The 26595-nt window shown below is 44.6% G+C and overlaps 1 protein-coding gene across 1 annotated transcript in view; it reads right to left on the bottom strand.

Moving 5' to 3' along the window:
- EML6 (EMAP like 6) overlaps positions 1-26595 on the bottom strand; it is an 815949-nt gene that overhangs the window by 249641 nt on the left and 539713 nt on the right. Inside the window, exons 24-26 of the mRNA XM_029593447.1 lie at positions 18860-18948; positions 16872-17048; positions 8627-8828 (exon numbers count right to left, since the gene is read on the bottom strand). Of these exons, the coding sequence (XP_029449307.1) occupies positions 8627-8828; positions 16872-17048; positions 18860-18948 (468 nt within the window). The remainder of the gene's footprint in view (positions 1-8626; positions 8829-16871; positions 17049-18859; positions 18949-26595) is intronic.

The raw sequence follows: 26595 nt of genomic DNA, 5'->3' as shown, positions 1-26595 counted from the left end.
CTGCAGGACCAGCTTGGTGAGCTGGCTGCACTCTAGGAGTCCTTGGTTGACGTGTTTGGCCTGTGTCTCTTGTTCTACTGGGATCTCCTGCGGCCGAGGTGTGGTTTGGAAGGCCACAAAGGTACTGCAGGTTTCAGCAGAGATACGTGAACCATATTATGAATATGTAGAGAAAGCAGTAATTTAAGCTTATAGGCTACCTGGTCTAGAGGATGGATCACAGGGAAGTGTCCGATATTGCAAGAAGCAAACTTGAGGGATGGCATGCGAAGCTTCAAGTTGCGAATGCTCAGCCAGACAAAGTCTCCAGGTTGAAACTGAGGGGTTGGTTGATGTTTCTTAACCGCCCTGTATTTTGGAATGGATTGCGGATGGTGTCAAGAGCTAATGGGTTGAGCACCAGAGGTCTAGTAATTCCTGCCCCTTGATCTCAGCAGCTGGGCATTGCATGGTGGTGGTCAATGGTACCGGAATCTGGGAGTGGCGTCCATATACTAAGAAGAAGGGGGATGACCCGGTAGATTTATTGATGTAGTTACTATGGCAGGCCTCCACCCAGGGAAGGAGGGAGGACCAGTTATCCTGCTTTGGCTGATGTAAGACCGTAAAAAGGCTTTGAGAGATTGATTAATCCATTCAGTTTGTCCATTTGTCTGTGGGTAACATGCAGAAGAAAAGGTCAAGGTGATCCCAAATTTGCTGCATAAGGCCCACCAATATCACGCAGTAAACTGCACCCCATGATCAGATAGAATATGGGTAGGTAGGCCGTGTAACCGAAAGCCACGCTGAATAAACAGAGAAACTAGTTCAGGAGCAGATGGTAGCACTAGAAGGGGAATGAAGTGAGCCATTTAAAAAAACCAGTCCACAGTCACCCAGATGGTAGAGTTGTCGTCTGAAGCGGGAGATTGGTGATGAAATCCATGACAAGGTGGGTCCACAGTGCCTTGGGAGTAGGAAACGGTTGTAGTAGACCCCAGAGTCGGGCTCTGGGTGTCTAATTTGCGGAACAGGTTGAACAAGATTTCACCTAGTGCTTGAGGTCTTGTCGCAATTGAGGCTACCAATAATAGTCGGAATGTAGTTCAAACTTCCTGTCAAGAATGGCAGAACCCGGTATTGAAAGTGTTGATGACTCACCAGGAAGCACAGGAATTTGTGATGAGGAGGGAATATTGGAATGTGAGCATAAGCATCTTGAAGATCCAGAGAACAGAGCCAATTTCCTGCTTGATGAAGGGGAAGCATAGTGCCTAAGGATCCCACGCTGAATTTCTCTTTCCGTAAAAATCTGTTGAGTTTTCGGAGGTCTAAAATGGGACATAGGCCTCCTGTTTTCTTTGGAATGAGAAAATAGCAGGAGTAGAATCCTCTGCCCTGCTGAGGCCAGGGAACTGGTTCTACGGCCCTGGCTCTCAGGAGGGTGGATAATTCTGTTTGTAGAATAGTGGAATGGTCTTTGTGTACCCAAAGCGAACTTGGTGGAGAGTGATTGGGTACTGTAAGAAAATCCAGATGGTAACCTTGTGTTATAATGGATAGTACCCATTGATCTATTGTGATGTTTGACCAATTGGGTAGAAAGGAGGAGACCCAACCTCCCACTGGTAGATCCAGGATCGGGTTAGTGGAGTGGCTGCTGTCCTATGGCAAGTTTCCAAATCCCGATGATGGGCCTGTCTGAGAAGGAGGCTGAGGCCTAGGTGCCCTTGGTTTTCTGGGGATGGTCTTGATGCCCTACCATGGGGTGCTGGAGGATAGTATCTCCGTGGTCTGTAATAGGGTTTCCTGGTGTCTTTCCTGGCTGTTTGACGTGCAGAAGAGGGCGTCTCTGCTGGAACAGCGGATAGTTGGCACAAAGTTTCAGAATGCTCCTTTAGCTGCGCCACAGCATCTTGTACTTTTTCCCCAAAAAGGTTGTCACCAGTTCAAGGCAGATCTGCCAGCTTTTCTTGAATCTCAGGCCTGAGGTCAGAAGCCTTTAGTCAGGCCCATCTGCGGGCACTAATCCCAGTTGCAGCCATTCTAGACGATGTTTCAAAGTTGTCATAAGCTGCACGTGCTTCGTGTTTGCCTTCCTCTAGACCCTTAAAAATAATGTTGTTAAAGGAATCCTGGTGTTGTTGAGGTAGTGACTCAGTCAATTCCTGTATTTGCTTCCATAAATTGTGCTGGTATTGAGTCATATATGGCTGATAGGACGCAGGTCTGTAGACAAGAATGGAACCTTGGAACATTTTCTGGCCCAGAGTATCTAGGAATTTTTGTTCCTTGCCAGGAGACGTAGATGAGTGTGGGCAGATTCTCTTTGACTTCTTTTGGGTGGACTCCACCACTACAGACTGGTGGGGGAGTTGAGGTTTTTGGAAACCTGGGATATGTTGAATCAGGTATGTGCCATCAGTCTGCTTGTTCACTGGTGGTATTTAACAAGGGTGCTCCCATAGTCTATGCTGAAGATCAACGAGGACTTCATGCACAGGTATTGCAAGAACTTCCTTAGGAGGATCTACAAATTGTAAAACCTCTAGGGTTTTCTGCCTCGTGTCCTCTTCTGCCACCAGCTGGAAAGGAACTGTATCAGCCATCTCTTTTACAAAATTTGAAAATGAGAGGTCTCCAGTGGTGACTTTCCCCTCTCTTCCGGTGGGGATGGGTCCGATAATATATCCACCAATGAAGAATCGGTGTTTCCCTCATCCCAGGTATCTGATAAGGGACGCCGTGGAGGAGTGGAGTGAGGAATGAAAAGTGGCATCGAAGGCATCGATGGTTTTCAGCGGCAGCATTAATGGTGGAAGTGATGGAATCGATGGAGAAATAGGGAACCTCGGATGCAAAATCCCCGATGGTCCTGGTATTGGCTCAGACATCGGTGAGTCCCCGAGGCATTGTCTTCCCTGGGATTGGGAATCGGAGTCTTCGTTCCCGATGGCAATGGTTGCATCGGGAGGGCACCGATGAGGGCATCGAGCTTAATGAGTATCGGTGCAAATAGGGAGAGGTCAGTGTCGGCATCGGTGTAGGCATTGGTGCCGGTGATGGTATCGGTATCGGTGCCGGCATCGGCATCAATGGTTGCAAGTCTCGTAGAGCGTCTTTTACTGCCTGGCGGATAAACCTGTCCAGTTCCTCCCGTATAGCTGGTGAAGTCAGAGCAGCTATAGGGGTGGCAGAGATGGCGGAACCGGCCCTTCCACAGATCCCAGTGGTGGCACGGTACCCGGCACCAGTATCAGTGGGGATCACCTTGGAGTGAGAGGCATTGAGGATATCGATGGCTCTTCCATTCGAGACCTTTTCGGTGATGGCTCGATGGGTATCAAGGGCGTTCCGGGAATCGATCCGACATTGGGGGTCAAAGTCCTTCGATGGCGGTGGCGATGTCTTTCACGATGCTTGGTGCTTTTTTTCTCCAGCACCGATGTTGATTTTATCGATGACCGAGATGGAGTCGGAGATGGTCGGTCACTGCTTCCATCAGGATGACGTTTTGTTTTGAGAACTAACTTTTTGGCCACTCCAGCCGGAAACGACTGTGCTGATTTTGACATCGATGGTATTAATTGAATTTGGAAGAAATGTTCCATCTTCTCTAGACAGGCCCGTCTGCCTTTTGCCGTCATTTTGGCACATTGTGGACATGTAGATACATTATGTTTCTTGCCCACACAGAGAACACACTTGACATGCAGGTCGGTGATAGATATGGTGCGAGGGCAATTCGGGCATTTTTTAGAACCCGTTGCCATTTTGAAGGCCGGACAGCCGTCGACGGCCTTCTGACTAGAAAAAAGTGTGAGATGGTGTCAACCGGAGAAAAAAATGAGTGCTCACCGATCAGTGGAGAAAGGGAGACCCCTATGAAGGGGATGAAATTTGAAAATATTTAAACTTTTTCCCTGAGGAAAATTAGTATGTAAAACAATCACACAGGGCTCCTTCACTGCGAGGCTAACTGCAGCGCGGAAAAAAGAAGACTGAGGGAAGACCCCTGTGGCTCAAGGGATCATGGCATGCTGGGCATGCTCAGTGGGCTCAGTGTGCCAGTCAAAAGTTTCTAGTAACATTGACAGAAAGATTTCCGTAACAGGGCTCCGTCCAGTGACGTCACCCATATGTGAGGACTATCATCCTGCTTGTCCTGGGATAAACCTTATGTTCTTATTTCTCATTCTACCTGGGATATGGCTTCCTTTCAGATGGAAAAAGTAGCAGTCTCTGTGATGGATATCTGGCCCTACTATAGGTAAATTGTGTGTGATCTGTATCAGTGAGAATCTTCCAACATTGGAAGGTTCATAAGATGTTCAGAGGATGGATGTATTTTTGGATGAAAAATACATGATTCTTCTCCTCCAGTCAGTAAGAGTCTATAAAAATTCCCTCCCCCTCACAAGGCACAGGAAAGAGTTTGGATTGGGGCTGGAGTTTCTGCAAAGTAGTTGATGAAGGAGTGTGTTGCTGTTGGAGTTAATGTAGGAAGTGGAAGCAGCTGAGAAAAGTTGTTGCTGGAAGCCAGGTGGGATCATGTTGGTGCCTACCTTGGTGTTCCAGTGCTAGAGTGGGAGGCTTTCAATTGCACAAAGTGGGAAAGAGTTGTCTTGGGCCAGGTCTGCAAGTGTAAATAATCTGAGAGAATTCAAGATGGACTCTGTTTTCTTTCTTCCTGAGGTTACCTAATCAACAGGCCGATGCAACATAGTGCACTACGTCAAGTGCACAGCTTTACATGCGATTGGACATATTTCGGACGTGCGTCCATAATCCCCGATGCAATATGGGGATTAGCCCATTCAAAATGCGTGTCCAAACCACTGCAAAGCTAATAGCGCTCATCACATGTAAAGTACATGTACATGAGGCTATTAGCTAATCCCTGCGATTCAAAAAATTTCCTGCGTGGCCAATGCGCCAATTGCAATGCGGCAAATTTTATGTCAGCCCACAGCTGGCGTAAAGGTATGTCATGCTCAAGGGATCATTGGAAAAAACAAAAATATCCTGCTTTCTGTGATTCCTCCTCTTAATATCATCGGGATACTAAGTACAAGGAACCACATAAAGCAGATCCAGGTAAAAAAAAAAAAAAAAAGTCTTGGAAAAAAAAAATTCTGGGTGTCCAATATACATGCACAAGATACACAGTCCAGGCTATGTGCCTTGTGCATGTATATTGTGCCAGTAGCGGGAGAAAACAGAAACTTGTATTGAGCGTCTATTTTCCTAACCTGCACTGACAGCCACCTCTCCTGGGCACCCAATGCCGAGGAGGCACTAGAGACACACAATTTTCCCTAGTGCCTCCTTTTTAGCATGACTCCTCATTTAAATATTGGATCACGTGCCCAAGAGAGGTGGCTGAGCGCACCTTAGGAAAGCAGTCGCTCAACACTGAGCCCCGATTTTCTACCCATCCATATCGCATTAGCCTGCAAGAGCTTTGAGAGAAATTGTGAGGCCCTTAAGATCAAAGAGTCTTAGGCAACATAAGAACTGTGCCTGTGGAAGTGTTTGAGATTTTCCTTCTGAACATTTGTAAGCTGGTTTTCTGCACTCTACATTGTTTTTGGATTGAGTACTTAATTTGTTTTGTGTGATAGAACTATTGGACTTGGACATATTTTCAGTAAAAGTTTCTTTTATTTTGGAACAGACATCTGTGTGGACTGAATTCTTTTTGTGTTTCTGTTTAACTGTGAAACCCTCCCAATGGTCTTGCAGAAGTTTCCTGTCCCCATTCTATAGGACTCAGCAAGTGTTTCCTTTTCCCTATCTTGCATCGGTAATCCTACACTTTGCAGAAGTGGGAAGTGGCCCCCTCCCCCAAGGGCCAGTTACATCTGCAAGTTACTTATCTGAAAGTCAGTGCCTACTATTTATTAAACATTATCAAATTGATAAATAGCTGGCAGCAGTTGTGGTTTTTGGATGCAGAGGGATCCAGGCTACAACCAACCCCCCTCCCTCCTGCTGTAATAGTTATCACCTGAAATCTGAGATGAGACACAGCAGTATAGAGAGTTAGTTACTTGAGAAGTCTTTTCTGTTTCTCTTCCATTTGATTGGATCAACCTATCCTGTATATCTTGTTTGAAAAATTGTGAGGTTGACAAATCTGGTAATGGCTTGAGGCCATGAAATTATCAATCATATTTCAGAACAGCTATGCAAGGAGCTGGAATTGTGCTGGTGAACATGTGATGTCACCAGGGAAGGTAAAATGCAAAAGAAGCTTCCAGAAGCATAAAAAAATAATAGCAGTAATAAAGTGAATCGGAACCAGAATCGGTTCGGATTTCAGTTCCGATTCACATCTCTAAAAGATAATCACTTGATTGCCAAAAAATATTCATGTATGGTTGGTTAAAATGCAGACAAAAGCACTGTAAATCTCAACAGAATCAGTATGTCATACTATGAGGTCAATATTCATAGCCTTTGTGTGCCTAACTTTTTAACAGATCGATACTCGAAGGCCGCGGTAGAAACAGTGCGGCAGTGTCAGGCGCACCCTCGTTCCCTGCACGCACAGTTCTCTTCACCTACCGCTCGATACTCTCTTCAAATTGCATGCAAATGCATGCTGCGGCTGCGAAGCCTTAGGCATGCGTTAGGCCCGCGCAACCCATTTTACTGTATAGAGCGCCTATACAGTATCCTGGGTTTGCGGGCCTAACGCTTCACGGCCACGCTGGTACCTGCCATTTCAAATGACATTTGAAATGGCAGGTACCAGGAAGTGGACAGTTATGTTCCCCGATGCTCGGCAAACTTTCCCCCAGCCCCCGCTCACCTGCTCTGGCCCCGTCCGGTCTCTGGTGCAGCCCTAGTCCTGTCTCCTCCTCCCGAAGCAAAAAAAAAAACAAAACCGAAAAAGTAGCAAGGCTCGGGCCTGCTACGATAGTCCCTTCTCCCTTCTCCTCTCCTCTCGATTTCGGCGCTCAAGGCGGCCGGGTGGGCGTGCATTCATCCAGGCAGAGGGAGCCGGTGGCGAAAGCAGCCTCCGGCTCCCTCTGCCTGGATGAATGACGTGACGTCACGCCTTGAGTGCCGAAATCGCACGGGCATTCATTCACTGCCGGCGGGGGCCGTGCATTCATCCAGGCAGAGGGAGCCAGCGGCCGAAATCGCACGGGCATTCATTCATGCATCAAATTCCTTATAGGAAAACCTCTTTCTAACAAATAAGTTGATCTCCAGCCTTTTTTTTTTAAATCAGAAAAAGACCACTGAACCCTAGTCATAATGAAAATAACTTTGGCTCCTGAATGGGCAACCGATTAGACTGGGATAAACAGAAACAATGCCCGTGCGATTTCGGCGCTCAAGGCATGAGTGCCGAAATCGCACGGGCATTCATTCACTGCCGGCGCTGGCCGTGCATTCATCCAGGCAGAGGGAGCCGGTGGCCGCTTTCGCCGCCGGCTCCCTCTGCCTGGATGAATGCACGCCCACCCGGCCGCCTTGAGCACCGAAATCGGGAGGAGGGGAGAAGGGAGAAGGGACTACCGTAGCAGGCCCGAGCCTTGCTACTTTTTCGGGTTTTTTTTTTTTTTTGCTTCGGGAGGAGGGGACAGGACTGGGGCTGCACCGGAGACCGGAAATCGCACGGGAATTCATTCACTGCTGGTGGGGGCCGTGCATTCATCCAGGCAGAGGGAGCCGGAGGCCGCTTTCGCCGCCGGCTCCCTCTGCCTGGATGAATGCACGCCCACCCGGCCGCCTTGAGCACCGAAATCGGGAGGAGGGGAGAAGGGACTACCGTAGCAGGCCCGAGCCTTGCTACTTTTTCGTTTTTTGTTTTTTTTGCTTCGGGAGGAGGGGACAGGACTGGGGCTGCACCAGAGACCGGACGGGGTCTTGAGCGCCGAAATCGCCCCCATTTTTTACACTTTATTCCCGTTTTAATTTTCGAACACCACACTAACACCACGTAGAGGGTAGGCGGTAAACTAACAGGTTAAGGACGCGGCAAAATAGCGGGTTACAAAGGAGATAATCTGAGCGCGCGTCACAGTATCGGAGGGGAATAGCTAATTCCTTCATTATACAGCTAATTCGTTCATTTACATATCATATACATGCTGCTTGCGGAAAGGGTTATGCGTCTGTTTTAAGAAGCGCTAAGGACGCGTGAAACTGGAGACTGTATCGCTGGATCGCCTTACGCGTCCGAATTGTGCGCTCCCAGCTCGTTACAGACGGGAAATCCTCAACCGCACGTTACAGTATCGACCTGTAAGTTATGCCCACAAAAGTCAAGTTTTGAAATTTTACCTTCAGTGACTGCATACATTTTATTCACACAACCTTTGTGTATCCAGACAAAAAGGGTCATCAACCAAAGCATTACTGGGGTAGGGCTAAACCTTAGCTGATGAATGCACATATTGAGTGCTCTTTGGAAGAACTTATGCACAATAGCCTGGTTAGAAAAAAAAGCTGTCCTAACTATACCTAGATAAAGTTACAATTGTAACTTTATCCAAGTATATTCAGCAGGAGAATTGCACATGAAAATCCCATTGAATATCCATGAATAGTAACATGTGTAATTTTCCCTGGATAAATTTGCTGCATGCCAGCTTACTGAATATTGACTTCTATATAACCTGTTTACCTCCATCCTCCTCAGCATCTGAATCAGACTCCTCACTGTCAACTGGTTTACTCTCCAGATTGCCAAACGATTCTCTCATCCAAATCATTAAAGCAGTATCAGCACCTCCCACAGTCAGCAACGTAGAATCATCATGCAACCATCTGACATTGGTGACATGAGCGCTGTGACCAATATACTTTTTAAATTTTGAGTGCTGGGCCTGCAATATAAAGAATGTGTTACATGTAACAAGAAGTTCCACGCAAAGTTAATGGAGTCTATGTTCTGGAAGATGCACATGCACATATGTACAAGCATATAGATGGATAAGAAAAAATACCCCTGTAAGAATACTCTTGGATCAGCTGATGTTCTGAAAATTTGCTGTGGATAGGACCTGAAACACAAAAGTCATTAGGGGGGAGACACGTGGACACTCACAAGCCTTTCCTTAGCCTTTTGAAAGTAGGATAAAATCAGATTTCTTCAGATTCCTATTTGAAACATAGGTACCGTAAATATAATGAGGACAATATTTAGCATTACTTAGCTGAAAAAGTTAGGGCTTATCCGGCTAAGTAGCAGTGACTTAATATCTGGCCCTGATGAACAGCCATCACTTAGCCAGATAACTACTTATCTGGAGAAATAGTTAGCCAGCTAAGTGGTGAGCAGGGCAAGGGCATTCCGGGGAGGAGCTGACTTAGCTGGATAAGTTATCTTTAAGATAGCTGGATATATTCAGTGGTGCGGCTGCCCCGCTGAACATATGAGTTAAGTTAGCCTGATAAGTTTAGCTGGCTAACCAACTGAGCTGCATAGCAGCTCAATATTTACCTCTACATTTTCTATAGCTATATATATTAGCAATCACACAACCTTCACTGGATTTTAGGAGTTTATTTAGAACTAAAGGTAAACCTTTATATTGATCTATATCTAGATATATCAACATGAAAACAAACTATACTACTTTAGACAGGAATTTATTTAAAATGTATTAATTTATAGAATTAGCAACTGTCAAATCATCTAGTGTATTTTGCCCTGGCATAAACTGTACATATTACCACTATAACATGATAAATATAACCGTTCCAGTTAGGAAAGGATGGAAGAGAAGGAAGGTGAGAAAGAGAGACACCTTCACCCCTGGGTTAGAAATGAGAGAAAGAAAAGTGCTGATGGAAAAATAACCAACAGTAAAAGACTTTGGAGGGTGGAGTTCTAGAATGAGGGTGATCAGGATTTCAAACCACTCCTTTTAACAAAGGTAGAAAAAGGGGAAGAACTTCCAAGCATCAAGATGGAGGAGGCTGAATGAAGGCTAGAGAACAGAGATACATGGCAGGAGAGAAAACAGAGGTGCTATGTGCATGGTTTCAGCCATACATGAGAAAAGATGCTAGACTGTGTTTATTATTGTAGATCTAGGAAGAAAATAGGCAAAAGCTTCATTTAGTGCTGCAGACATACTGAGAAAAAAAACTGCTAGACTGTGCAGTGCCAGCCTTTGGGTATAGTGACCTGGGTAGTCACCCAAGGTGCTGTTAGTTGAGGGGCTCCTCAATCACCAACCAGCATCCCCTATCCTGGTGCAGGATCAGATTTACACCTAGGCAACTTAAGCAGTTGCCTCCAATGCAAATTTTTGAAGGCACTGTGCGCTATCTGGAATTCTGACCCTGCATGCACCGGTATTGACAGTCAGTTGACACAATATTGTGGCTACGGAAGACAAAGAATTTTTATGCACTTCCTTAGCGATTTAATTTGTCATTGGTGCAGGTGCAAAAATGCTGATAGCCTGACAGTGATGCAGCATCACTGTGTTCTCTGGCAGCTTGCTGTTTGCCTGTACAATCAATACATGGGAGTAGAGACAACAGGGGCATGGCATGTATTGCAGACACTGCAGGAGATGATGACACTCTGACTGCCATCTACCCTGTTGCCCAAGTCTGGGTCAGTGCTAGCTGGCTGCTAGCATGATTATAGAGGTGTGACTCAAAATCTATATAACAAACCTATTATAACTTAACAGCAGTAATGCCAAGGACTCAAAAAACAACAACCCTGCATGTGAAAAATCAGCACTGTAAATAGTATTCTGGGTCCCAGAATACCAATGCACTACCTACTGGGGAAACGAAACAAACCAGATTGCTATAGATCCCTAAATAGACACTACACACTAGCATAATTTCTCACCTTGGTCATATGCACAAAACAAAGGCAGACCCTCATCAAATCCAGAATAAAGGATCACAAATTATAACCAACAACATGCAGAAAAAACTGAAATGGAAACCCCAAGAAGACACACTGGGGCGGATTTTCAGAGCCCTGCTCGCGTAAATCCGTCCAAAACCGGGCGGATTTACGCGAGCAGGGCCCTGCGCGCCGGGAAGCCTATTTTACATAGGCCTCCCGGCGCGCGCAGAGCCCCGGGACTCGCTAAGTCCCGGGGTTCTCCGAGGGGGGCGTGTCGGGGGCGTGTCGGGGGGGGCGGGCCCGGTCGTCGCTGCGTTTCGGGGCGTGTCGGCAGCGTTTTGGGGGCGGGTACGGGGCGTGGCTACGGCCCGGGGCGGTCTGGGGGCGTGGCCGCGCCCTCCGTACCCGCCCCCAGGTCGCGGCCCGGCACGCAGGAGGCCCGCTGGCGCGCGGGGATTTACGCCTCCCTCCGGGAGGCGTAAATCCCCCAACAAAGGTAAGGGGGGGGTGTAGACAAGGCCGGGCGGGTGGGTTAGGTAGAGGAAGGGAGGGGAAGGTGAGGGGAGGGTGTTAGAGGATTCCCTCCGAGGCCGCTCCGATTTCGGAGCGGCCTCGGAGGGAACGGGGGTAGGCTGCGCGGCTCGGCGCGCGCCGGCTATACAAAATGATAGCCTTGCGCGCGCCGATCCAGGTTTTTTAGTAGATACGCGCGGCTCCGCGTATCTACTAAAATCCAGCGTACTTTTGTTTGCGCCTGGAGCGCAAACAAAAGTAGGCTATTCGCGCGCCTTTTAAAATCCGCCCCACTCTGTTTACATTGTAACAATGGAAAATCAGAAACATCAACATTCCTTATAAAACAAACAATAAAACCAAGAAACAAAAAGCATCCATTAATGTCAAATACATTTTTTTTTTTTAATTTTCCAAGCACTACATTTTTATGCAGGTAAAAGTATACTTTTTTTCACACAGGAAAGTGGGCATGGTTAGATGCGGTGTATGGCCGGCGCCATTTTGTACGGCAAAACGATTCGAGTGCAGGAGGTCGTTCCCGGACCCCCGCTGGACTTTTGGCAAGTCTTGTGGGGGTCAGGAGGCCCCCCCAAGCTGGCCAAAAGTCCCTGGGGATCCAGCGGGGGTCCGGGAGCGATCTCCTACGCTCCTGACGTCGGGGGACAAAAAACAAAATGGCACCGGCACTACCTTTGCCCTGTCATATGACAGGGCAAAGGTAGCACCGGCGCCATTTCTACAACGCACCGGAGGCCCGAGAGTAAAAGATCACACCGGGACCCCCCCACTGGACCCCAGGTAATTTAAGGCATTTTGGGGGGGTTCGGGAGGGTGGGGGATTTATTTTAAAGGGTCGGGGTGGGTTTTAGGGTTGTTTTAGTGTGCCGGTTTTCCCGCCCTCCCCCTTCCCCCGATTTATGATTTTTGATGATAAATCAGGGGAATTCCTATTAAATATCGCCTCTAACGATTTTTGACGATTTAAAATATATCGGACGATATTTTAAATCGTCAAAAAACGATTCACATCCCTAATATATATAACATTACACAGGCAAACATATTTACTAAGGTGCTATATTTTGGACAATTCTGGCCTTAATGTTTAAATATAGCCAATCATACATTGTTAGGGCCTGTTGCATGGTTCTACGTACTCCACAAAGCTGTCCCCTCTATGTAAACGTATATTCCCACTGCCTGCATTGCACAGCTACCTTAATAGTGACCTAGGGTATTAGGGCTCTTCATGCAGGCTGCCTGTGCAGATATGCCATCGCTTCACTTCCATGTACAGTAATGGTCTGCAAACAGACATTCTAGCCACTTCAGAGATCAGTAGGATACATTATGACATACCATAATGGAAGTCCCTGTTACTGTTATAGTGCACACTCAACATTTTCATCCTATTCCTTCCCATAGATTGAGGACTTAAAGAAGGCCCGGTAGCTGCAACTACACAAGAGAAGGCGGTTGGACCAGCTGCAGGCTTGGTAGGCTGGGGCTGGAGGTAAGTTCTTCACTGGCCATATTCACATGATCTGTATAGGTCCTGTTTCTATCAGCACATACACATGGGCCTACTGCTCTGCATGACCCTGAATCTGCTTTCAGCTTACCAAAATCCTCATTCACATATACTTAGAGAATACTCTCAGGGTCACAGGCGGCTCAGTCATGAGGTGTTCATTGAAAGGTACCCTCTGGCCTAGCTGGGAAACCTTCAGGTTTTTCACAACCACTCAAACATTTCTTTGCATGCAAATGATATGGGCTCTGTCCAACACAACAGGTATGTACAGCCTCATGGCCTTAGATGCCTTGCTATTTAGACCACTACCCATCACTTCAAACCCTGTCACAGAGTCAACACAAAGCCCATTGCACATGCAAGGCAGTATCAAACAGCCGCCAGTTGAAATAGGTATTCTGAATGTCCAAGGATTTATCTATTAGTTAGGCATCACATATAGGATGTCATAGCCTCATACTTTTTAGCTTTTCCCTTGTCCTACACCTTCCCAACTAGAACAATTCCCTTTAACAGAATGTAAGCACATGACACACTATTGCTGTTCTCTTCACAGATGAGAATTCGTCACCGGAGGAGAAAAAGGAGGAACAGTAGGAGAAGGAGCCTGAGGAGGCCACCGGTGATGCCCCAGCCCCTGTTGATGCAGCTGCCACTGCATCAACTGCAGACTTCTCCTTCCCCACCAGTGCCAAAGGAGTAGTGCCAGCGGTGGTGGTCCACCACCTCTAAGAGGTGTATCTTGGGCCACAGCACTCTCTCCCCATCCAAGTAGGGCCTCCTCCCCTTTTAGACCAGGGTGGTAGGGATGCTGAGACCCAGATTGTCCAGTCTGTATTGGCTGAGGGAGGTCCACATCACCCTTCACATCTTCCAGCATTATCTGTGGCCTGGCTGGAGAACCAGGCTCAGCGTCTGGAGCACCTGCTCCAGGAACTGAGCCTGTTTCTCAGCAGCAGTCTGCTCAAGCCACATAGATGATGGTAGAAAAGCTGAGGCAGTACGAGCAGCCCTTGGGGGTCTCACTGAAGAATCTGTGCGCCAAGCTGAGGCCCAGCGGCTTGGTAGCCTGATGCTGCTTGCCTTGGTTTAGTACATAGGCATTTTTCAGAAGGGGTCCCTAAATCTTCCGTCTCTGACCTCCCTACTGCCCTGGCCCCTTTTTCATTTCTTATATATAGTTTTGGTCCCTAGTTGTTTCCACGCCCATCCTATGTAAATAGTTTTTCAAAGAAATTATTTATTAAATGTTGTTATATTTGCAACTTTGTATGTCCTTTCTTTTGTTCTTTTCTTTTTTTCTAGCTTAATAGTGTTTCACAGGTTGCCACGGTTAATCTTGTTTGATCAGAAAACCCCTTCCCTAACAGTGCCTCAGCACAGTCTCAATTCCTCTGTCCTTCCCAGGGGTCAAGACTCCCAATGGGCTGCTACAATAATCTTGGCACTAATAAAATGGATGCAGGTTTTCACTGCACATTTTGTAATGCTAATATTATTATTTTGGGTAAACTCCTGATGCAGTAAACTAATGGTATGCTAATGCATCCATAGTTTATAAATGGTAAGAAACTGTAAACTTTGCATATGGCAAAGGTGCAATGCCCATTTTTATTAGGAAAGAGAGTAGAGGCATCCCTGACAGGTTAAGTGGTGGCTGCTGCCACTATCTCAGAGAAGTCTATTATCCAGGTAAATAATGGTGGTAGTTACCTGTACTCTGTTGGACTATTTTTCATCTTTGTGTTAACTTTTGACTCTTTTTATAATAGCGTTGCAAACTTAACTCCAGCTGTAACCAGGGGTTAACTTTCCAGTGCAAAATAAGGTGCACTGACAAGATGCAGTCTCTGCATTAAGGAGAAATGCTTAATGTCCTCATTGGCATGGGATTTCCTTGCAAGGCCACTAAACAATACTCCTAATTGGAAACACACATTTTCTGCATGCAATACTCCTTGTTGCATCAGCCTTAACTTTTGCCCGCAGAGAATGTGTGTTGAAGTGTATGCATAAAGGTGTGTTTAGCTGAACGCACCTTTCTGCATAGATCTGCAAGTGGGAGTCCTCTAATGTAAATAAATATAGATTTTACTGACAGTTTTCCAATGTATTTTGCAATCTCTCTCTCTTATCCCAAGTTGGCAAGGGATCCCCTGGAACACACAGCTGTTGATATGCCTCTGTCAGGGAAAGAAGAAGGGACATCCAAAGTCTTACTCCCAGGTCTTCTAACCACATTGTCTTTCCCCAAAAATGTCTGAAAAATGAAAACACGCTGCAGTGGTTCCCCACCATTCCTCTACTTCCTAGGAAGGTCACAGTGGGGCAGGTCTTCCCTATCCTGGTCTCCCCAGGGAGAGAGTTACCATGCCCTCTCCTCAAGCAATGCCCAGGGGTCTCACAGGCTTCCGACAATGAGAAATCTCAGGAATCCCCAAATAACCTGAGATAGAAGCCTTGCTAGCCAGTGAGTGGTCTGTAAGAGCAGATCCCTGACCTTTGCCCAGGGACTGCAGGCAGGTGGTACCTAAGTCCAAGAGTAGTGTGGTAGTCTTTGAATTAACTATTTAAAGGGAAAGAAGGAAGGCAGCTGAGAGGGTTGGGTATGGTAGGTAGAGAGAAGAATTCATACAGCAGTTGCAGTAGATCCCTTCATTCCACACCAAAGGAGGACAAGAAAAGATCATACAGTATAATACCAGGCAACGAGACCACCGAAGACCACCAAGCACCAGTAGCTTTCTGCCCTCCCCCCCGCCCCCTTAGCATAGGGAAGTGACAATGAGGGAAAAGCTTTGCGACACTCTTCGATGACATCATCTCCCAGGGACCATATAAAGATAGTCCCTGCCTTCAACCAGTGCCTTGGCAATAGGTCTACTCCTTCTGGAGCACTGGTTTGCCATTCCTGAGTTCCTTCAGACTGATCTTGGCTTGACTTTGGACTGGGCACTGACCTTCACTTCTTGCCGCCTGCCTTGACCTTTGCCTGGACTTTGACCTTGAGCTTCGCTGCCTGCCCCTGACCTTAGCCTGTGTACCTGCTTCGATTCTTCTACTTATCCTTTGGTGTGCTGCCTATTACAATTCAGCTTCCTGGACGTCCATCTCTGCAGAGGCCCCACCTAAGTCCAGCTGGCCCCAGCACCCGAGAGCTCAACCTAAGGGGAACGTGGGCTGGTAATGGTGAAGCTCTAGCTGGGCTTCTGCTTCTACCGGCCTCACCTACCTGACAGTGGGGACCCTGTGAGGCTCCTTCCCACAGGATGTGTGAACTCCCCCTCGGTCCAAGGGGGAGTTGACACAACCACCAGTACAACAGATTGCCAAAGCCATGGACCCGATGGAGAACTCCACCCTGCAGGCCATTCCATGCTTGGCTCAGAAAATTCAGGAGCAGCAGCATTTCCTTGAAGCTCTTACGGCCTCTTCTTTTTGTTAATTTTTTAAATCTTTTGCAGACCAAAAGAGTGTGTGAATTTTGGCGCACTAAAGTTAAGCAAATTTTCTGGCTCATTTAGTGTTCATCTATATACAGGTAAAATGATGACATCACATTGTATTTATTATGTCTCTCTTTACTCCAGTTTTGTTCATGATTTTAATTGTTTTTATTTATTTATGCTTCAATTTATTTATGTGTTACCTTTTTTTAGACATTGTTTATGATTTTAAATTTATGTTTATTTGATTTATGTATGTCCAGTATTGTTCACTTTGTTTATTTATTTGCTAATTTTAGCCCCTGAGGCAGCCCCTGGTGGGGCGAAATGAAGGAACAATCTATATACTCTTAAGATAAATTGTTAGGTTATTCATGCCATTATTACAAATAGTTGTGAAAAATAAAACATGATAACATAATGAATTGCTTAACAGAAATATTTACAGATTGCAACAATGGCTCATTGCTTTTGCTTATGATATTAGAATAAAGTCTACCACTGCTGAAATTTGAATAAAATTATAAAAAGGTCACAAATATTTATATTTTACCTTTACTGGATAAGAAAATATCTTCACAAATCCAAAATCATCTCCAGTAGCTAATAATTTCTTATCTTTGGTAAGAGATGATGCATTAACATCAGTGACATCACTGTGTGCTGGCCATATTCCGTCACATGTAGGACCAAGCACACATGTCCACGTATGCCATTCTATCTTCTCTATCTGTAAGCAATTCAGAAATAAATTCAGTCTTTATGAAATCTTTTTTTATACATTTCTACTATAAACATTACAGTAATTGGATGTCTCTAAATTATAGACTGAGGAGGGGTGGTACACACATAGTGGTCTGTTGTAGCTTGTTTTTAATTTGACCTGAAGCAAAAGGTTAATAGTACTGGCTAGTGCTGGTCATGCTGGAAAGTAGAGGGGCAATGTTTAAGAAGGTTCAATGTTACAGATATACTATTCTGCCAATATACTTCAATCATGTCAGTAGTCCTGGGGGAGTTCTGAACTACTGCAGAGCTCAGAGTTTGCACAGAATTCCCCCCTGCGCAGAATTGCCATTTTCTGTGCAGAAAATAGCAGAGGAGACCCCGGCATGCCGCGAACGGAGCAAAGATGAATGCCCCTGTGCACCGTTCATGGTGAAGATGGAAGGCCCCCATGTCCTAAGAATGGAGTGTGCTCCGCTCACGGTGAAGATGGAAGGCCCCCGTGTGCCGCGAAGTATGCTCCGCTCGCAGCGAAGATGGAAGGTCCCAGTGAGAGAGAATGTGTGTGTGTGTGTGTGTGTGTGTGTGAGAGAGAGGAGAAGGGGAGGGAAGGGGGGGATGCTTGAGTGTGGGTTTCAGAGAGGGAGCCTATATGAGGGGAGGGGGTGTAGGGGAGAGGGAGTGAGAGACAGCAGGAGGGTGTGAGAGAGAGCATGGTAGGAAAGAGAGGGGGGATGCTTGAGTGTGGGTTTCAGAGAGAGATAGACTATATGAGGAGATTGTGAAGGAGTGTGTGTGTGTGTGTGTGTGTGTGTGTGTGTGTGTGAGTGAGAGAGAGATTGGGAGCTCGTGTATATGAAAAAGGGATCGTGTGTATGCAAGGATGCTAGCTTGTGTGAAGGGATTGTGTATGTGTGAGACAAAGCCTGTGTAAAGGGGTGCGTGAGAGAGAGACATAGGTAGCCTGTGTGATAATGTATGTGTGAGAGAGAAAGGGAGCTTGTGTGGGTGTGTATGCAAGAAAGAGCGCCCTGTATGAGGGGATGTGTGTGTGTGTGCGAGAGAGTGAGGGAGCCTGTATGAGAGAGAGGGAGCATGTGTGTGAGAGCGGGAGGGACAGAGGGAGCCTGTGTGAAGGGCAGTACTGAGAATGGGGTCAAACTCTGGGACTGGCAATAGAGTGGGAGGGGTTGAGCCTAGAGGTGGAGGGGAGAGATACTGGCAGGTGGAGGAGTTGGGGCCTGATTGGGCAAATTGGCCAGGGGAGTAGGGAGAGCGAGTGGGACAATCTTACAGTGAATTTCTAGGGAAATTCTGCTCAAAATATTTAAATTTATGCATCTTTAAGTAATAACTTTTTTCTGTATTAATTTAAAATGTAATTACTTAAAGGCTGTCATGTAAATTGTATTTTGACCAATATAAAGTTTGCAGAAGTTTGCGTTTTTGTGTGCAGAATTTTAAATTTTTTTGTGCAGAATTCCCCTAGGAGTAATGTCAGGTATTCTAGTCATATGCCACTCCTGAGAAGAAACTATCAGCAGTGCTGTGTTTATGTCATATGGACAAATATTACACATTTTGTGTCTGTGACCGAACAGCATAAAAACTGCAGCAAGAGCTTTTGTTTAATACCACTTCTCTAAAAAAAAATAAATACATCAATTTATATGATACATAACTGTAGTATTATAATATGTAATATATAAATTTTCCAGAACTGCATATTCAAATATAAAGCAATACACATGACAAAAGAAGTATAGAATATACATATTGAAAACTGACTTTGGGCAAAACCACTTAATGTCTTACTTCTGTAGCTCTTATTACATGTCTTTTTCCTCTTGGGGCTTCAAAAAATAGTTGTTCTTTGGCACCTGAATCAACTTGTAATAGTTTACCTGTTCAAAACAGAAAAGAGAGGTGAAATATTATAAAGAAATGTTAGATTACCACATATATTTATAATAGTTTAGAAGAAAGTATTAGTATTATACTAGTATAATTTAACTTAAGAGCAGCTCTTCTCTCCCTCTATAACCTTTCCCCCAATATTCTCTTTCGCTTTCTTCTCCTTTCTCTATCTCAACTCTGAAGCAACTTCTCAGCCCTTTCTCTGTCTTCATGCTGATGTTGACCATCTCCTAACACACATACTCTAAAGTTGTCTGTCTCTAGACAACAACTTCCTTTCTTCCAGAGGCCATACCACCACGCCTTCATTTACCTTCAGGGTTAGTCCCAGCTCTGCACACATGCAGAAAGCTGGAAAATCTCACCAACCAAGATTGCTTCCTATACCTGGGAACTTTTGAATTTGCTCACCTTAAGACTGGTTACCAAGAATTTAATAAAGTAGATATGAGAATTATCTAACCCAAAATAGTTAACTGCAAACTGCATTTTTTCTTTTCTCATTCCTATGCTCCATCTTTATTTAATCCTGCTTCTTTTGGACACACCTATTTTGAGCTTGAGTCCATTTTTTCCAATTTCACTCAATAGCAGTTTCTCTGTGCTCCTCAATCATAGTTTTAAAAAAATCCCTCTGTTTTCCTCCTTATTGAAAGGCTTTGTATTAGAACTACTTTCCACCCAGGTTTCTTCTTAACAATTCCTGTCAAACCACTAAATCTTTACATTAGGGAATGTAATTTTTAAAATGCAGTCTTCCATTGATGCTAAAGCCTTCTGTGCATCATTTTACATCCTGTTTTGCATCCAGTACATTTTTAACTGAGCTAGTTATAATCAACCATCCTCTTTCATCAGTCACAGCTGCTGACATCACTTTTCACCCACACCAGTTACCAAAGACTTTATGCAACACTATCTGAAGTATTAGTTTGAAATGCTTCAAGAAGATAAGCTTGAATAAAGGTTTATGATTCTTCCTGTACCTCAGTTTAAATAGGGGCCCCATAGAAAACTATATGAGTTTATAGATGCAGATGTTTGTTCTGCATATTTGCAGCCTTTTATTCTAACATTCCTGACATTGCATCATTTTGACACATCTATGAAAAAAAATATAATGAAGCAATATAAACTGTGCATGCAAATATATGGAGAAATTAATACTTACCGAATAATTTCCTTTCTTTGAGTCCAGCCAGACCAGTCCAAATGCATAGATTTATGCCTTCCAACCAGAAGAAGAAGACAGAGACTTGCTGATATAAGCTCTCATGCTGACCTCAGCCTGCCAGTATTTATGAAACAAGCTAAGATAAACATTTTTAATGCAATAAACCTTTCCCTCACCTCCTGTGCAAAAATAAGAGGGCTTCCAAGGGAGAACAAACAGAAAACAAGAAATGGAATAGATATATCTTGCATTCCTAGATAAGGTTTATTACCTTAATAAAATCTCACCACCTTGAATCTCAAAATAAGGGGATAGGCTTACACACGTGGAGAGAACTTACATGACAAAGAGTTTTCAGCTGATTTGAAAGCTACATCTCAGGATTTACCATCTTCTAGTTATAAAAAGCACGAGAATTGCAGCATGTGTCTTTTTACAATTGATACGCAGCAAATTTATACATCCTGGAGTAGATTTTATAAATTTGCGCGAGCGTGTACTTTTGTTCGCGCACCAGGCGCGAACAAAAGTATGCTGGATTTTATAAGATACGCGCATAGCCGCACGTATCTTATAAAATCCGGGGTCGGCGCGCGCAAGGGGGTGCACATTTGTGCAACTTGCGCCGAGCCCGGCGCGCGCTGCCTGTTCCCTCCCAGGCCACTCCGAAATCGGAGCGGCCTCGGAGGGAACTTTCTTTCCACCCCCCGCACCTTCCCCTCCCTAACCCACCCCCCCTACCTTTGTTGGCAGATTTACGCCTGCTGAAAGCAGGCGTAAATCTGCGCGCACCAGCGGGCTGCTGGTGCGCCATCTCCTGACCTGGGGGCTGGTCCGGAGGCTTCGACCACGCCCCCGGCCAGCGCCACGTTTGTAATTATAGTGCTTTAAAGAAGTATGTAGGAAGACCAAGTCACTACTCTGCAATTCTCTAAAGATGACACTGGGCTAAGTTCTGCCCATGAAGCTGCCTGCATCTTGGTAGAGCATGTCCTCAATTTCTTAGGGAGCGGAAATCCCTTTGTATATAAGCCCATTTCCTTAATACAATGAGTTATCGAAGTTTTTCAAGCAGCTCTGCCTTGTCTAGAACCACTAAACTGAACAAAGTGATGCTCCAAGGTTCTGAAAGTATTAGTGACCTGTAATAAGGCAGAAGAACTCTCCTAATGTTTAAATAATAACGTTGAGCATACTTTTTTCCACCTGAGTCCCTTTGAAAGGAAGAGAGACATAGCATCTACTTAAGTTAAAAAGGGTAAAACCATCTTGAGTAGGAATGAAAAACCATGAGGTCTATAATCAGACACAGTCGGATAGCAAAGTTAGCCGGATAAACTTATCTAGCTAACTTTGGCGGATTATTCAGTAGTGCAACCGTATTATAGCCGGCTAACTTTATGACAGCTATTTGATCCGACCAGACTTAGCGGGCTAAGGTAAACGGCTAACTCTGAATCGGAGATAGCCAGTTAACTTAGCTGGCTAACTCAACTCCTCCCAGTTACGCCCCCAGAATGCCCTCAACTTATCCAGCTAGATTCTAGCTACTTAATTAACTAGATGGCTAGAATTTAGCTGGATAAAGGCTGAATACACCCAAGTAAGTCATTTAAATGGCTTTTGAACATTAACATCCATGTGCATATATTGACCACCTCATCTGAAAAAGGGCTCCCTTTACCACAAAGCCTGTAGCTCTGAAATTCATCCAGTAGAACAGACTGCTACCAAAAACACTAGATTAAGTGTAAACAGCTTAAGTGACATCTCTCTTAGATAATCAAATGGATGACCAATCAGGTATGTGCATGCCAAATTCAGATTTCAGACAGGTATCGACTCTCTTCACCAGAGACCGAATATGCTTCACTCCCTGAAAGGAGACATATCCAGAGACCCATCAACTGGCCTCTGTAGCAAGCAACAGCTGCTACCTGCACTTTTAGGGAGTTAAGGGCCAAGCCCTATCCAATCCCCACTGCAGGAATTCTAAGGCAGCTGTCACTGAAGTTCCTCTTGCCAAAATGTTCCTAACCATGTACAAAATCTCAAACAACTTCCATTCACATACATCAAGGTTGTAGAAACTTTCTTGTATCAAAGAACAGCATTTACAACCCTTTGAGAATACCCCTTTTCTGACAAATGAGCCCTCTCAAGGGCCAAGCCATAAGATAATCCCTAGATGGATCCTTGTAAACCACTGGGGCCTGAACAATAGGCTCCTGTCCTGAGTCAACATCAACAGTGGATCCCGTCTAGTGTCCTCACTAGTTCCACATGCCAGGGAAGGCTTAGCCATTCAGGAACTACCAATAACCCTAGCCCCCAATGCTTGAGAATCTTCTGCATATTCTGTACACTACAGGCAATGGAGGGAACACCTACAGAAGACCTTGAATCAGCCAGACTTGAATCAGAGCATCCAAACTGGATGATCCTATTACCTTTCTTCAGCTGAAATATTTTTGCACCAACACATTTCTGCTGACTGCTATCAAGTCCACCACTGGTTCTCCCCATTTGGACACAACCTAGGAAAACACTCTGTTCTCTGGGGTCTAGCCTGTTACGACTGAGGAAGTCTGTTTATATATTTTATATTCCTGTTATATGAGTGGTGGAGAGCCCTTTTATATGCTTCTCTGCCCAGTCCAACAGCATATCTACCTTGCCCACAACACATGCTGACACCTGGTCCCCCCTCGGGAAAACATGTATGCCACTGCTGTAGCATTGGCTGATAAGATCCTGACCACCTGACCCTGAAGAATGGGATCAAACTGAAGGAGTGCCTTCCTCATTGCTCTGTTTCCAACCAATTGATTGTCCACTTGGTTTCTTTTGAATTCCAAGTGTCTTGAGCAACTAGGTCTCGATAGTGAATGTCCCAGCCTGAGAAACTGGCATCCAAGGTTACCTTTATCCAAATAGGGAAAGTCAAGACTTGATATCCACTCCTACTTCCAGGTTCTTGCATACCAACTACCAAAGCAAAACATTCTCCCTGGCTTATGTTGTCAGAAGAAGCCTCATTGAATATATCTGGGACAAAGGAGACCTCTTTGAGAGTAAGGCCCTCCACAACGATTTCATGTGTGCCTTTGTCCAAGGAACAAAATCCAATCAAGCAACCATGGATCCATACTGTGGATCTCTGAACCCTCAGTAAACCATGAACCTGGTTCTGCAACTTCCGGATCCTTATATCTGTCAACCAGATCCGGCCTTCCTGGTTAACTGAACCCCCAGATACTCCAGGGATTGAAAGGGTAATAAGTTGCTCTTGTCAAAACTGAAAACCCAGCACAGGTCCTGCAATAACTGCATCACTCTGGCTGTCATTGATTCGCTTTCCTGGGCTGACTTGACTTGGAACAACCAATTGTCCAGACACAAATGCACCAAAATACCTTCTCTATACAGGGTCGCTGCCACCACAACCAACATCTTGGAAAATGATCTTGGATCTGTGGCCAACCCAAAAGGAAGAGCATGACATTGAAAGTGCCCCCTATCACAGCAAAGCAAAGATAATTCTGAAGCCCTTCTTTTATCGGGAAATGCCGATACGTCTCTGTCAGATCTAACAAGATTAAAAATTCTCGTCACACTGCTATTATAACTAACTTCAAAGTCTTTATCCTGAAGTGGAAAATCTTCAGAGCCTTGTTGGCCTGCTTCAGATCCAGAACAGTGTGAAAGGTACCCCAAAATAAATTGAGTATCAACTCTGTCCCCTCTGAGAGAATGGGACAAGAACCATCATCCCTATATATGGTAATCACAAAAGTGCCATTTGGCCAGCAGCTTACATTATTTCCTGATGTTGCTAAAGCAACTCATCTGAGACAGAAAGCCTTTTTGCTTAAAAAACAACGGGTGTTAGATATTGGGCTTCATTTCTTCTTCAATTTCCGTGCAAATGTATTGTTAAATTACCGGTAGGTACTCTTAAGTACCTTTTTTTGAATCCTGATCAGCTAGAAGGTTTTTTGCAGAATAGAGAAAGATCCTTGTGACTTTGTTCTTAGTTTTAGCATTCTATTGTGCTATGATATAGCGGATTATATACATTTACTGGGCGTCTTTTCTTCTTATTAATGATTATCTGTTTAATTACAGTCCTCAAATTGAGGTCTTAAGGACGACTATATTGTTTAAGATTTTCTTTTTTTCATAACTATTTTCTCTCTCAATGACTGTTCAATATTTATGTCAGTTTGTGACTTAACTTTTGAAAATGTATCAAAATAAAGAGCTAAAAAAAAGTGCCATTTGTATGGCTTCCTTTTCGGAACAGAGTGAAAAAGGGGAACCATAAAGCATCTGAAATAGGATGAGAAAATTCTAGAGCATAGCCATCCCTGCCAACAACTAAGACTCACAGATTCAAAGTAATATGGACCCATCTTCCAGTAAAAGGCTAACAATCGCTGCCTAATCTTTGTACTGGAGAGTGGCTTCCCACACCTTCATTGGAAGGTCCAGGAACTTCTGGCTCCCCACTCCTTCTCCTTTATAATACCTCCCTTCTTGGGAGTTTGGAAAGGATTAAAACCCTACTAAAAGGACTAAACTGCTGGCCTCTTACTGACCTTCCCAGCATCACACATTTGGAATTCCTAAAGCAGCTCAAAGATGGAGCTGGTCATGACATCCTCTAAGGCTTGTCTTTGAGCAATTTGGGAAATATCAGTTTCCCCTATTGTTTCAATAGCTTTCCTGGTTCTTCTCTGAAAAGAAGAATTCCCTTGAAGGAATATTTGGGCTACCTTATCTTGGAAAATGAATCTGCGGACAGCTACGATGGAAGCCATACTCCTAGCTAAAGCCTGGAACAATTCATATGAGGCATCTGCCAAAATTGATGCCCTGGGTTCCAACTGAGCTACATCCTCAAAGACCATCCCCCCACATTCCAAGGAACTTCCTTATATGTGCTGAGACAAATATGATCATGCCAAGGCCACAATTCCACAGCATATAGGAGCCTGCATCACCAAACCAGCAGCCACAGATGCATGTTTAAGCACATCCTCTATTTTCCTGTCCTGAGCATCCCTGAGGACACAACCCCCTTCTACAGGAATAGTAGTCCTTCTAGTGGCAGCACAAATGAGCGCATACATCTTAGGAATTTTTCAGTTTTCCCTTTCCTGAACCAAGAGGGAATACAGCCTTGACATAGTCTTGCCCCCTGTAAAATTTATATCTGGGGCATCCATTACACAGAGATCAAATCCTTAACTCATCTATGTCATAGAAACTCTTTGGATGATTTCCCCAGACTTGTCATTATATAATCTTCTTCAGAGTTAACAGAATCCTCTCCTTTTTCTTCTGCTACATTCAGCATCCTTAGGGATTGTGAAATTATGGAAGAAAGTTCCTCTTCATGGAACATCAAATTATAGCTGAAACTTCTTCCCTAGAGGAACATTTCCTATCCTTCAACTCTCCCTCCTTGCCAAACCGAGAAAAAAAATTCAATAACTACAACTCACCCTCAGATGGAAAACCGTTACTTTGCTTTCTATTTTCTTTTTCTCTCCTTTATTTTTTTTTTAAAACAGTTTTAACAATAATGACTTTAGCCAGGAAGAACACTGGTCTACTGGCTGTGTTCAAATAAGACAGGGAGTACAGGATTTTCACCTCAGCAACTGCCCATCCAAATGTCTATCTTGTTCACCCAGAATAAACAGGCCTCGGCTCACAGCATGAGATGCTTGCCTGCCATCTACTGAAGACAAAGAATACTGGTAGGCCAAGGTTAGCATGAAAGCCTATACAAGGTGACACAGGCAAGCCTGTTTGTTTTTGTCTTTATCTGCTGGTTTGGAGGCATAAACCCATGTGTCTAGATTGGTCTGGCTGGATGAAAAGAAAATATCATTTTTAAATTCATGGTAGTGAAAAAAAAGAGGAAACAAAACAGTATGTATATAAAATACTTCAGCACACCAAAAAACAGCACACAGGTTTCAAATATGGGTGCTCATGCCCTCAGCTAAAGTATATAGGGGGTAAATTTTCAGTATTACCCTAATTGCAAGGTTATGCATGCAAATTTAAGCATACACAAAACAACCTGATTTTCAAACACATGGGTTGTTATCTGACTAAACATGTGGAGCGTTACCTATAGCAAAACAGGGCATAATGATATGCACATTGAGGACAATTGTCAGAGCAATTGACTTGGCTGAAAACTGTCCTCCTCTTCCTGGCAAAAATTCCATGCCTACTTCCATATCACATGCACTTTTAGCTGGATTGAGTAGAAGCATTTTCAGGGCTAGGGAGAGGGCAGGGTAGGGAAATAATGCATGTAGATTTCATTTTCAAATCTATGCATGATATTCGCCAGCACATTTTGCCTACATACATTGCAGGTCAAAGTCTATAGGTACTTTTAACCCAGGGACCTTGTAAGCAGTTTTCAAAGAGAAAC

Source organism: Rhinatrema bivittatum, chromosome 3 (genome assembly GCF_901001135.1).
Source record: "Rhinatrema bivittatum chromosome 3, aRhiBiv1.1, whole genome shotgun sequence".
NCBI classification, from domain to species: domain Eukaryota; kingdom Metazoa; phylum Chordata; class Amphibia; order Gymnophiona; family Rhinatrematidae; genus Rhinatrema; species Rhinatrema bivittatum.
Note: the sequence above shows the minus strand (reverse complement) of the source record. Positions and strands in the feature narration are given on the sequence as shown.